This window comes from Sceloporus occidentalis, unplaced genomic scaffold (genome assembly GCF_023333645.1).
Source record: "Sceloporus occidentalis isolate IW3139 unplaced genomic scaffold, rSceOcc1.0.p SCAF_4, whole genome shotgun sequence".
NCBI lineage: Eukaryota > Metazoa > Chordata > Lepidosauria > Squamata > Phrynosomatidae > Sceloporus > Sceloporus occidentalis.
Window position 1 is genome coordinate 175,894,277 of NW_028316984.1, and position 14,387 is coordinate 175,908,663.

General features: G+C 40.1%; 1 protein-coding gene across 3 annotated transcripts in view; it reads right to left on the reverse strand.

Moving 5' to 3' along the window:
* Positions 1–10,706, reverse strand: part of CATSPERB (catsper channel auxiliary subunit beta) — an 83,382-nt gene extending 72,676 nt beyond the window's left edge. For all 3 annotated transcript variants that reach the window (XM_089522403.1, XM_089522402.1, XM_089522401.1), the window contains exons 1-3: positions 10,625–10,706; positions 7,229–7,304; positions 4,112–4,206 (exon numbers count right to left, since the gene is read on the reverse strand). In XM_089522403.1, the coding sequence (XP_089378529.1) occupies positions 4,112–4,206; positions 7,229–7,304 (171 nt within the window). In that variant the 5' untranslated portion in view covers positions 10,625–10,706. The remainder of the gene's footprint in view (positions 1–4,111; positions 4,207–7,228; positions 7,305–10,624) is intronic.
* Positions 10,707–14,387: the final 3,681 nt, after the last annotated feature.

Below are 14,387 nucleotides of genomic sequence, written 5' to 3' on the forward strand. Positions count from 1 at the left end.
AAAACCCGAAAGTTTAACATATGAATCACAGATCCATAACATCTAACACAATCAAAACTATAAATGACAGACAAAAGGTGAGGAATTATTTTATAGATTTCAAAATGAGTTAACAACACCAATCATAACCACAATCCATGAGAATAACAGCATTCTTCCACCTCTTGGTATGTCTTTAAGAATAATTTTGTAAGGCCATCTCCTCCTGGGTTTCTTGACCCTGCTCTTGCTGCCCATGGAGCTTCTATTAAACCAAGCTGAGCCACTGGCACATAAAAATTACTCCATCCATATTGGTTTGTGCTGCCAAATCTACAGGAATTACAAGTGCATTACTTTGTTTTTTCTAGCCCTGAGTTCCCCAATCAAGTCCTAAATGTCTGGTGTGTGCTGCTGGTCTCACACACTTGAAGATGGAAAAGCAAAAAGGCATGCTTCTTCTATGGTCTGGTGGTGTTCCTCCTGGAAAAGTTATGCCCCTGTTGGAGGGATGCTATTCAGAAGGAAGACCCAGAGCCTTAGAGCACCCCCTAAAGATGATACTTTGAGGTCGGAAGACAAGGAAGGGCTACAGTTGCCATATCAGTTTTCATGGGTTATCTCCAGGTTGGAGACACAACCTGCTTTGTCACACAGAATTCTGGCAACATTCTGGATACTAAATGAGTATGGAACAGAACGTACTTTATCACACGGCTGGGTTTCTTTCTAGTTCCCATTCAGTGCTCATAGTATCCCTTGCCTGTCCCAGTGTGAGAACTGTAAAAATGAGTTCTGAGCTGGCAAGAACCCTTACAGACTGTTCCAGTTCATGTTCATGCGATAATCCCACATATTCTTAACCTGTCCTAGTGTTCTGTGGTGGCACAGTGGTTAAATACCTGTACTGCAGTCAATCACTCACAAACCATAAAGTTGCGAGTTCAATACCAGCAAAGGGCTCAAGCTCAACTCAGGCTTGCATCCTTCTGAGGTTGCTAAAATGAGTACCTAGCTTGTTGGGGGCAATTAGCTTACACTTTGTAAACCTCCTAGGGAGTGCTTAAGTGCACTGATAAGTGGTATAGAAATGTACTTGCTATTGCTATTCTGATTCGATGGGACAATTTCCTATTCTCTCATCCTAGTGTGTCTAGAAACTCTACTGTTCTTCTGGTGTTGACGCAAGGAGGGAGCCACAAGTAGTGTTTAAATTTATTTTTTATATATGTAATATTGTTGCTTTTTCGAGAAAAAGCAATGAATGATTACGATGTAAATATCTTGCTAGAATTTTTTCAGATGTAGAATTGGTCCCCCCCCCTGCATACTTTATAAATAAATCTCTGCATAAAAATTGCTGTTTCTTCAGTTCATATATATGATAACATATCATAATAACACAACACAAAAATCAAAACAAAATAAAAATATATTTTTCATGTGGAATACAACTTGGGAAAAGTGGTTATGGAGACAGTTGTATTGGCACTGAACGGGTTTTCCCCCCATTTGCTTGAAATGTGTATAGTACGGTTGTATGTCCTATATTTCATATGGAAACAGCATATTCTATTTGAATTGAAAACTTGGGATGTTTAGTTTCCTCATGATGGTTATTAGCTTCAGTGCCAAGATATGTGTTTTTATGAAAAGTACTATACTATCAACTGTATCTACTATGCCTAGATATGTTTTCTGAAGTGATAAGACCATAGAGTGATGACATTGTGTGGTACTGTCAACCTCGCTACTACAGTACACATGCGCCAAAGGAGGACGGCTTGAGAACAATATTAGCAATTGTAACGATTCAACAGTACATGCAGTGTGATAGTATGTGTTCTCATACCATTACCATCACTTTATAAATTATTGAATGTGATAACACCTGTTCCCATATCATTTTACCACAGAATGTTTCCAGGACTCAATGGGTACAATTAATAATAATAATAATTTGTTTTATTTATATACCGCTATTCCAAGGATCATAGCGGTGAACAGCAAGTAAGCTAATTTGCCCCCAACAGTCTGGGTACTCATTTTAGCGACCTCGGAAGGATGCAAGCCTGAGTCGAGCTTGGGCCCTTTTGCTGGTCTTGAACTCGCAACCTTGTGGTTTTGAGTGAATGGCTGCAGTACAGGCATTTACCCACTGCGCCACCAGTGCAATAAACTTAAAGATTGCAAATTCCAGTTTTGCTAGGTTCAACCTCAAGAAAGAAGGAAGGGCTGTGTGGAAATCTCCAATTCAGCTACTAGAGCAGTGATGGCGAAACTTTTAGGGACCGAGTGCCTAAAGTAAAAGGTTTTCTGGCACTGGGTGCTACCCGGTGCCAGGGGAGGGACTTCAGGGAGGGGGGACAGGACTTCCAGGGCAGGACTTCTGCTTTCTGGGGTGGGTCCTTCCCCCTGCCCTCCTGTTCCTCTTCCTCCCCTCGCAGCTGGGCTGAAGGTCCAGGATGGTTGGGAAGGAGGAGGAACAGGCATGCACCTTTTCCTCCTCTTCCCCACTCTCCATGTGCCACAAAAAATGGCTTTGCATGCCATCTCTGGCACATGTGCCTTAGGTTTGTACTAGAGCAAAGCTTGATTTGTTGATGCAACCTGCAAAGACTCTCCTGGTGATCTAACTCAGTTAGCTTTTTCTCTCCTATCCAGCTTACCACCTATCCTCCTCTGCATGCACCCTCTGCCTAGAAACCATTAAATGTTACTTGTGCCCTCTCCAAAAGTAAAGAGGAAATAATCCCCTTGATCAGGGAATAATCCTTATAGCTGTCTGTAGTTTCCAAATAGGAAAACATATACTGGACTCTTCATGTATGTCTGATTGTCTGTGTTTGAATACTCACAAGCAGTAGTTGTACTTGGCACTTAACACATAATGCTCAGGTTTTGGCTCAGAAACTTCAAGGCCTGGGACAATCCTGAGTTGGCACACCTAGCCATTACCAAGCTCTTGAAAATACCTGTGGTTGAAAGCACATGCTAGGCAAATGGCTGTTTGACAGATTGCACACCTCAAAATAATGACTTGTAGTTGAAGGAAATAATGGCTTCATTGTTAGGAGTATTTATGGAAAAGGAACAGGATGAGATTTGAGGGGCTTAGATATATAAAATTCAGTTCCAGGTAAGAAACAGGGTCTGCTACTGGGTCAACAGTCCCCTCCTTGATGCCTGCTTTGACTGACTGGTTTCAGGGTTGAACTCAAGGACTGGCTTGACCTGTCTTTGAATTACTCTTGCTTGCCTGCCTGCCTCCCTGTCCTATAATCACACAATTATAGTATTATGATTCCAATTTTAACTGCTAAGATTCCATCCTATAAAATGATGAGATTTTTATTTTAGGCAGGGAGATTTAGAATTCTTAGCCAGAGAGCTCTAATGCCTCATCCAACTACAAACCCCAACTTTAAACCCCTACAAAGATGTTAAAATGGAATCAGAATGGTATAATTGTCAAGTCTGAAAGAACCTATAGATTCTGGACAGTTGGGTCCTTTTCCCTGGAGCTGCTTACTGCAGACCTCCAACATAGTGCTGGATAACTCATATATGAAGATGACTGCCAACCTGCAATCTGAGAATTTTTATCACAGCTATAAAAATATACAGTGCACCCTTGCTTTACGCAGGGGAATCCGTTCCGGACTCCCCCACATAAAGCAAATGCTGCCTATGCTCGAGCCCCATTTAAATAAATGAGGCTCGTGCACGCGGTGACATGGCAATGCACGCGCACCACGGCCACATGCCCCATTAGTCCCTATGGGACGCACCACCCCTTCTTCCCGCGCAGCTTTCAGCGTATGCTGAAAGCCGAGTATGACACAAGTGCACTGTAGTAATAAATTCCCACTTTTGGCATTCAGTGTGAACCAGGAAGTTGCTACTCCCAATGTTAAATTTCTTACCATAATTATTCATTCTGGAAGCTTGTTTCAGGTGCTTCCCTGGCCATTTTGTTTTGTTTAAATTCTTATTTACAGGTGTGTAGTTCAGTCTACATGAGAATATCTGACCAAGTAGAAACCATCTTTTTATTTTAGGATGGCCCTTTTCTCTTTATCAATACAGGTTTATGTGTGTGTGAATTCATAACACAAAATTGGAAACTTACCAATTTACGCTCTGGAAGGAACAATTTAATTACTTTTGTTTTTTTAGTATCATTCAAGATTTCTGTGTAGCAGGAGAAACTTGAATTGGCCTCCGCTGGTGGAAAAAAATAATGATTAATGTTGTGTATAAACTTTTTTTTTTTTTAAATAGTGAATCTTTTTTCTTCTCATGGACCAGTACTGTTATCTTTGCTTTAAAAAAGATTCTGCAACTTTTTGTTAGCTTGTATTCAGTGTTTATTAATTTATTTTAAAAAAGAAAAACACTAGGGCCTCTGCTGTCTCCTCCCACTGAGCCATGCCTTACTCATGCATCTCTTCAGTGTTTCAAAGGGACGCAGGTGAACACCACTGCACGTTTCTGTCAAAAGGCAGATGTTTAGGAAGAAGTGGTGTCACCCCTTCCCCTTAGAATGTGACACGGTGTGGGCTGCACCCTCCACAACCTCCTAGCAACTCCCATGTACTGCCATTGCAATTCCAGTATAAATGCCGTTAAGGAGTTTATCACATGCAATTTTAATGCCGACCTGGATATGGGATGGGATCGGGCTGGAATGGGGAAAAACTGATTTTACTGCACACAAAATTGCTGCTGTGTTGCTGCACAACTATCACCCGTCCTCTCACAGTGCTTTGGGCGGCCAATTTTTGTTACTATGGAAGCTTTCCTTAGTGCCAAAATCAGCTGCCAGAGCATTGCTGGAGAACCAGTGATAGTCGGGCAGCAGCACAGCAGCAATTTTGCATCAGTTTTAACCCATTCCAGCCCGATCCCATCCCATGTCCGGGTCAGCGTTAAAACTGTATGCAATAAACTCCTAATTGTTCCCTTAGCAAGTTAGAAAGGGCTGTGGCTGATGGCAGTCCTGCCTTACTTTATCTATCTATTTAAATTATATCCCACCCCTCTCCTAGTGCTGGACCCAAGATGTTTTACAACAGAGATTAAAGGAGAACACAGCTAAAATCAACTGCAATAAAAACAAAACAGAACAGATTAAAACAGCAAGTGAAGAACCAAAATGTTTAGCACCATTTAAAGCATACCAGGTGAAAAGATACCAGGAAAGATCCTTCTGAAACAAAGAGTTAAAAGGCTAAAATCCTGTCCAAAGAAATAAGTCCTTGCTTTCTGGAGGAAGGAGAGCAGAGAGGCGTGAGTTGGAGCTCCACATCCTTGGAGCAGGGCAATTTCTGAATAGTTCAGAGCACAGAGTACTGTCCAGATCTAACATTAAATATTAATCAGAAACAGTCATTTTTGCAGAAACGGGGTGGGAATCATGGCCCTCTGCATCCTTCACTGGTTAGTGCTTTTGGAAGCTACAGTTCAATATCTGAGGGCTGCACAACTCTCTTATAGACTATTCAAGATTCCAAGAGGATTTAAAGAGTGCATCCCCTCTCCAACATTAGGTCTATGCGTTTCAGTTTTGGCCCCTATGTTATTTAACATATACATGAAACTGCTGGGAAGGGTTTTCCAGATATTTGGGGTCAGGCACACTTGTATGCTGAGAATACACACCTTTATTATTCCTTTGCATCTAATGCCACCTAAGGCTTTCAGGAACAAATCTGCTGTTTGGCTGTTTTTTAATATTGTCTTTTAATGAATTTTAAATGGCTTTAACACTATAGATAACTTTAAAAATAGCACACATGTACTCACATTTTATTCTGTAATGGTTTCAATAATTTGTAAGCTGCCTTGAGTCACATTATTCAGAAAAGTACAAGATAGTTATGCTTTTATAATCTTACCATATTTTAATAATAATAATAATAATAATAATAATAATAATAATTTATATCCCACCCCTCTACAAGATGCAATCAGGGCAGCTTACAAAACACAAAACCAAACCAAACCCAAACAAAACAACATGTATTCCAAAACCCTCAATCCCCGTTATAATAGAATAAACGATATAAGAGTTTTAAAAAATACATAAAAATAAAACATATTATAAAAACATATTATAAATAAATAAATAACATAGCAAACGGCCGGAGAAACTATTCGGGAAAGGCCTGTCAGAAGAGATCCATCTTTATAGCTTTTTTCAAGCTGTTTAGGGTGGTAATATGATGGATCTCATCCAGCAGGCGATTCCACAATCTGGGCGCGACAGCTGAGAAAGTCCTTTGGGAGGTTGAGGACAGCCTTGTTTTACAAGGCTGTAGCAAATTCCTCCCTGCAGATCTAAGTGTGTGGGGGAGATTATATGGAAGGAGGAGGTCCCAAAGATAGATTGGATCCAAGCCATTTAGGGCTTTAAAGGTGATAACCAACACCTTGTACTGCGCCCAGAAACTAATGGGCAGCCAGTGAAGTGAACTTAAGATCAGTGTTATATTGTCTCTTCTGGATGTACCAGAGACCGGTCTGGCTGCCATGTTTTGAACTAATTGAAGTTTCCAGACCAAGCACGAGGGTAGCCCCATGTAGAGTGCATTGCAGAAATCAAGACGCAAGGTTACCAATGCATGTACTACGGTCTCAAGGTCCCTGACATCCAGGAAAGGACGCAGCTGGCCTATTAGCCAAAGCTGATAACAGGCATTCCTGACCATCGCATTCACCTGGTTTGCCATGTGAAGCGACAGATCTAGCAGCAGCCCCAGACTGCGAACACAGTCCTTTGAGAGGAGTGTCACCCCTTCCAGGACTGGAGGTTGTATCCCGATACCTGGGTTCAGAGCCGATACCGTAAGTACCTCCGTTATTTCTGGATTCAGCTTCAATTTGTTTTCCCTCATCCAGTCCATTACTGCCTTAAGACAGTCATTGAGAGGAGAGTTTTTAGTGTGTTTAAAACTATTTGATTTAATATTTTCATATAACTGTTAATTAATGGTTTTAAAACTTTTATATCGGTTTTACATAATTAATAAATCAGATCTACTCATTTTTCTCTTTAAATTAAACACTATGATATCTTTTTGGACCAACTGAAAGTTATTTTCTCATGAGAAATAAAAGTCAGTACAAATTGTTTAATTTGGGCAAAGCCTGATGCATTAGCCAACTAACATGGATCCTGAATCTAATATGCATAATCTGCACAATACATTATGAAGATGATAGTAATAAGGAATTTTCAACTCGCCTTTTATATTGTAGGCAAGTCCTGATGAAAGTTTTAAAATGGCTGCAAGTACCATACATATCTGGAACAACTCCATCTGTGTAATAAAACATGCATTAAAAAGATTTTTAAAGTTGCCCCCACAACATGATAAGCCAATCTTTCAGTGACCAAGAAGTAGAACATGGGATGATGATTATTTCATTTCTTACCTGCCTCTCCCAAAGCCTCAAGGCTGGGTACAACATAGGTTTAGAGACACATAAAACCATTTAAACACATTACGTTAAAACACATAAACACAGGATACATTCAAATCATCCAGCATAAAATTAAAAAAACACAATTTAATACCATAGTTTAAATTTAACTGGGTAGGTCTGACAGAAGAGATAAGTTTTTAATGTGTGTGCATTGCGTGCCTTCAAGTCATTTCCAACTTATGGCAACCCTAAGGCGAACCTATCACAGGGTTTTCTTGGTAAGGTTTGTTCCGAGGAGGTTTGCCATTGCCATGCTCCAAAAGAGTGTAACTTGCCCAAAGTCAACCAGTGACTTTTCATAACCAAGAGGGGAATTAAACCCTATTCTCCAGAGTCATAGTCCAACACTCATACTTTTTAAATGCAGACAGCATATTTAGCTGTCAAATCTCTCCCAGCTGTCATTCCACAATCCAAGGGCTGCCAATGAAAATTGTCCTCTGGGAGAGGATGACAAAACAGGTGAAACTGAGAATCTCTTACACCTCCCCTGGAGTTTTGTGGAGGCTGCAGTTGGCAAAGCCTACTTCCCACCTCAAATACGCACAAGCCAGGAGGCAAATTTAGTCCCATTTCTAATGTGTTCTGTCTTGAATGAGTTTAGCTACAAAGGAGTGTTTGCAATTCACAGCAACAAGGAAAAGTAAAACTTTGGATTTTAGAATAATATTGTGGCAAGAACAAGACCTTGCTCATCCCCTTTGACTCTGATGGCACCTGGAAATTTATCCACTCCAGACAGGAGAGTTCCTTTTAGGTTGCTTCTGCCACTCCTTGTGGCTCTCTGAGTGGGAGGGCATTTATATTGGCTCCCCTCTGTGTACTGCAGGTGTGCAGTGACAAAAAGCAAACAAAAAATAGGCCCAACAGAGGTGCCAACATTCAGCAGTGTCTGAGGTGGTTGACCTCAACAGTAGCTCACATACAGCAGAGTGCAGAAGCACAACCCAGTATGCAGTATTGCAGTATTTGGTAACAAGGCACTAATCAACCTGAAATAAGGCACAGTTGACTTCTTCCAAAGCCCATGGAGGCTTTTATCTACCTGTTGCAATATGTAAGCTCTGACTTCTGTCAACAAACACTTGTCTGGTATATATGCAATCCACACTCTCAAAACTAACACACGAACTCCTCTCTCCAATCCACTATCCTCAACCCACACTTGCTCTAGGTTTCAGAGACCTTAGATACAGTACTAACAACTAAGGACTGACACCTGGTGTTCCTCGCCATTTATAGCCATATAATTATTTGATAACATCTTAAAGGGACATTTTACCCAACAATCCCCTCCAAAATAATTTATGGCCAACTTATTCATAACATAGCATACACAGTGCATTGGGTAGACGCAATATATAATATTCACAGTACATAGGGTGGGCACAGTATACAACATAACATCTTAAAGGGACATTTCACCCAACAATGTATTATTATTTACTGGTTTTACTTATATCTGACTGGATCATTGCTGATTTATGCAGTTTTAAGAACTTGCATGTGAAGTTGATTGCTGTCATGTAGATAAAAAATAATAAAATAGAATTTTTATTTAAATCTCTCCTCTCTGTCCAGAATCGGAGCAGCTAGATTCCCGAGGGATGAACAGGAAGGATGAAAATATGTAAAATTAAGTAGAAGGAAGGCAAAGTCTCCCTTCTTTCCCTGAAGAGGAAAGATCCGATCTGGTGGAGGGGAAATTTATCCATTTCAAAATAAAATTATTAAAATTATTAAAAATCTTTTTTCAAGAAATAGCACACGGTGACTTTAAATGAATATGCCTGCTTTGAATCGCTGTCCTTCCCTTGTTGAGATGTTTAATACTGTACTTTAAAATCAGAATGAACTATTAGTGAATGATCTATCCTGCTCTGTAGAAATTCATGTTTTCTATTGCCTTGCACCATTTTATGGTGGCAGGCATTTTGAATTTTCCAACATCTAAATTGTTTCTCATGTGAAGACTTCCTGGGGAAATAAAATGCTGACTGGTCTCCCTTCCTGAAGAATTTCATTTCATTTCCCAAATGCAGTTGAAACAAATTCATTTCCGTTTGAAAATGAATAAAATGGCTCTTGTCGATTTAATACAGCCCTACCTACAACGGGTGGGAGATTAAAGATACTGTGTTTAAACATGGGTAGAACTCTTGTTAGATTGCATAGCTTGGGCTGCATCTGCACTGCAGAAATAATCCAGTTTGTCACCACTTTGCTCAGTGCTAGGCAATCCTGGGAACTGCAATTTTGTGAGATATTTCGCTTTCTTTGTCAGTGAGCTCTGGCACCACAACAAAACTACAGTTCCCAGAATTTCATAGCAATGAGTCTTGGCAGTTAAAGTGGTGTAAAACTGGATTATTTCTGCAGTGTAGATGGAGCCTTGGTTAGTTTTTCCTTGAAGTGTGACCATAATATTTTTCCTCAGGAGTAGGCTGTCCTTGAGACAAAAATGGGACATTTGGATGGCAAAAATGGGACAGGGTTCTGTAATATTCCATATTAATGTAAAAGTAAGACGATAGCAAAAGTTGTATCACACAAACATAGTGAGCTAACAATTATTCTTCAGAGACAGAACTCATACAAAAAACTAGATAGACGTGGAGGGGGACTGTGTTTCACCATGAATATTTCTCTGAAGAAGTAATCTTATATTGCAGATTTCAGTCTTTCAGCATCTTATCACAAAACTTCTCACACTCCATGACACCATTTTTGTGTGTCTTTTTTTTGTACTTTTTGACAACCACAATTTCAGATAGGGATCTTCAAACCATTTTCGCAATGTAACAGGGCCTTTTTCTTGGAACCGGTACAAAATTGACATTTATATTAAAACGATGGGACGGTCTGGAAATATGGGGGGGGGGGGGGGACGGTACCGTCACATTTAGAATGGTAAATATGGTCAGCCTCCTCAGAAGAACTATCTCAGATTTTAATTCAGAATGAGAATTATGCCACTTATGAGGTACTGTGAGGATTTATTCCCTCAGATCCCCGAAAGAGCAAAACAGAAAATATTCTTATTTACACTCCCATTATTCTCAGATCTCTTTTATTTGCCACCTCTTTGCCTTGTGTACTTCTCTTTTCAAAATACTACTGTGGCTTTAATGCTAAAAAAAGGAGAAACATTTACCTGTCCAATAGCTCTTTTTGCCTGGATTTAGTGCAACTCCTGCTGAGCCATCTTGTTTGCATCTAAAAGATGCCAGTTAACGGTTTATGACTGGATTCCAATGGTTGACAGTTGGAAGAGTTCACCTTGCTTCCCAGGTGATCCAGCTGCAGAAAGGCTATTAATGGCTATTATTACAGTTATTAAAACCACTGTGGATCAGTATCTCAGTTTGGCCTATGTATTAGAAGGAGAACAAATTTCTGGTTAAAAAAAAATATCTAATCCAAAAATACATTTAAAAAGACAGTTACAATTTTAGTATATAAATAAAGCTTAATAATAATAATAATAATAATAGTACATGAGCTGTATGCTGAATTATCTGAAAGCCGATGAAGTATCTCACTTTTATAATTTTTATAAAGGCATCCTCCTTTATAGCCCAGCTGCATCGATAGGTCTTTGAAAGCTTCCCAATTCCTCCTTTTAAAAAATTATTGGCTAACATAAAAAAACAACCTTTGAGCCTAGTTCACGTTTCTTTTTTATCCAGCAAACGGAATGAGATGGTCATCTTTGGAGTTGATTTCTAAGTTGCAATACATAGGCCCCAAGGAGCGTACAAGATTAATGAACCACAATTATAGGTGTATCACATAAATAAATATTACCTATTTCAAAGGTGTATAGCCGTTTCTAGGCACATGTAATAGAAAAGCGTAAACACCACCACTTGGTTCAGTATACATGAACTTGTTACCACAGGTTAGGAAGAACAACAACTTTGTAATCACAAGGCTAATGTCCAAGCATGATGTTACAGCCAATTCAATTGTTGTGGTGACAACGTATTAGCAAGAGAATCAAAAGTAAAATATGACCAAATTAGTAAATTAGTAGCAACAGCAGTGAATTGTATGTGGATGTGTAGTGTCCAAAGATTAAAATTATTTTTCTTATGTCATGCAAGTTTTATCATATATGTTGTCCTTTTATATTTATATGTTTGTTTTTATGTAGCCCCTGAAGAAAGCTTATCTATCATCTATCTATCTATCTATCTATCTATCTATCTATCTATCTATCTATCTATCTATCATCTATCTATCTGTCTATCTAGGCTGAAACACACTGGACTTTCTCTACAATAAAGAAGCCATTTATCAAGCACTTTGAGACATGTCTCCATTTTTTCTGTGGCTTCCTTAATTGAGTCAATTTGTCTATAATAAGGTTTTCTAAAACCAATTGGGTCATGTAAGCTTTGTTGACTCTTTAGCACTTTGGCTCATTTAGTTAGTAACCTGACTCTGAAGATAGATTCATGCTAATATTCCAGTTAATCAAACACTTTTGTTAAAAACCCAAATGCAATTAAATTGCTCCATTCTGCTGGCAGATTTCCAGCCTAATTCCTAATGTAATTGATTTCCATAAATTTGTTCCTAGAGATGGGAGCAGCAACAGCATTAAGGGCCCCCCTTTCCTCTTCCTTTTTTTTCTTCCAAAAGGAGATGCTGATTTATGCCAGTCCGGTTTGCTACATGTAAATGTTTCTTGAAATGTTCCCTTTAAAAGTATAGTGTAAACATATAGACAATGACGCACGCCAACTGAATATTGCAGTGGATCAAACAGAAGTATCTTCTTTAAATGGCTAAGGCAAAAGAAATTGGCAGAGGTTAAAGGTGAAATTGCAGTGCAGTGGCAATACTAGCTATGCGTTTCCTCAATATTGCTGTTCTGTATTATAGACACTCTGTGGCAGCAATGCACATCTTTTTTCTTTCTTTCTGAAGGGTTTTCTGTACTCAATAAGAAAGTTCTACCTATTGCCACTGCAGCAGAATACCTGAGGCATTTCTTTGTGTATTATTATGACATGCTGTCAGCCCAGAACATTAGAAATAGGTTATGTAATGTAAATATTTTGTTCTAGGCTTATATTTTTTATCATCAGACGAAAAATCAATGGAGGTATAAATTGAGTGCTTGATTAGTCATAATAGATCCACACACTAAAAAAATATGAATTTGCTTTTAGAATTTGCTCAGATCTTCTTTGCTTTCAATTTCTGTGAAACCACTCACGGCAATCCATCATGTCCAGAAACAAAAGCAGTACTTGGAAACTGGGGGCACAGCTCAAGAAAATGTACACGGTTGTGAAATCCTACCTCTGTTAATCTGGCTTTCCAAGGGCATGGAATTTATGAAGGGTTGAATTCAGTGGCCGTGTTCCCACTGGCTTATAACGCGGATCAGGATGCAAATCATGGGTGCATCATTCCCATTTGAGCACACATTCAATCTGCATTGCTCTGATATTGTTCCCATTGGAATTCGAATCTGACTCCCATATGATCAAATTATCCTGAAAAAACCCGAATCAGTGGTTGATAAACCAGTTTTAATTTAACAGCACATTTTCAGTGAGTTTTCCTGTGCCTCCTGAGTCTGATTCGTGGCATACGAATGGGAACGACAAGGGTGTCAGATTCAGGAACCTGGGGAAGGGAGGAGCAGTGCTCAAGGGGCTGGCCTGGGGGTGTCACCCGCTTGTTCTCTTTCCTGCATTACCGGCGCCATTTTCTCCCATTTGCATAGGCCTTTCCCCCAGTGGAGTGGGAAGCAGGGGCTCCTTCTCTCTTCCAGAGGGAGTCTGGAGAGACACAAAAAAGCCTTGGATGCAAAGGGGTTTAGGGTGAATAGAGGCTCCTTCTCTCTTCCAGAGGGAGTCTGGGGAGACATAGAAAAGCCTCGGATGCAAAGGGGTTTGGGGCAAATAGAGGCTCCTTCTCTCTTCCAGAGGAACTATGGGAAGACACAGAAGAGCCTCGGATGCAAAGGGGTTTAGGGTGCATAGAGGCTCTTTCTCTCTTCCCAGAGGGAGTCTGGGAAGACACAGAAGAGCCTCGGATGCAAAGGGGTTTAGGGCGCATAGAGGGTCCTTCTCTCTTCCAGAGGGAGTCTGGGAAGACACAGAAGAGCCTCAGATGCAAAGAGGTTTGGGGCGCATAGAGGCTTCTTCTCTTTTCCAGAGGGAGTCTTGGGAGACACAGAAGAGCCTGGGACGCAAAGAGGTTTAGGACGTATAGAGGCTCCTTCTCTCTTCCAGAGAATAGATTTGAGGGGAATAGAGGCTCCTTCTTTCTTTCCCAGAGGGGAAAAGCGCCTAAGTGACTGATTGACTGTGACGTCAAGCGTTTAGGCACGTGATTGACAGCTGTTTTTAAAAAAAGAGGTCCCGGAAGGGCAATGGGAACGGAGAGCAAAATAACCCGCTTGAAATTACCACGGGGAAAATACCAATGGGAACAAAAACAGGGGTAAAAATACCTGGGTCTGTTTGCACCCGTTTTTAATGGGAACGATGATCAGATTCAATTATGACTCGGGAAAAAAAATCTGAGTCAGAATTGAAGCGAAATACGTCGCTTTATATGTCCAGTGGGAATGGGGCCAGTGATCTTAACTGTGAAGTAGTATGGTCCTGGTGGGAATATAAAACACAGTTGTTCTGAATACATAGACTGACTCTTTGTGTAATAGCAACCTAATGTATTAGAGGTGCATGCTGGTTTTATATGTGACTGAGCTGATAAAGAGATTTTTAGATTTACTGGACATCTGTGTGTGCATCCGGGATTATTCAAGAGGCAGGTGTATACACGACGTCACTGTTAACACTAGGCATCACTGGCTCGTCGGTCAATTCCTTTCACACCCTTCTTAAACAAAACACTGGCACTAGGCCTGGCAAGCTGCATAACAAGTTCAG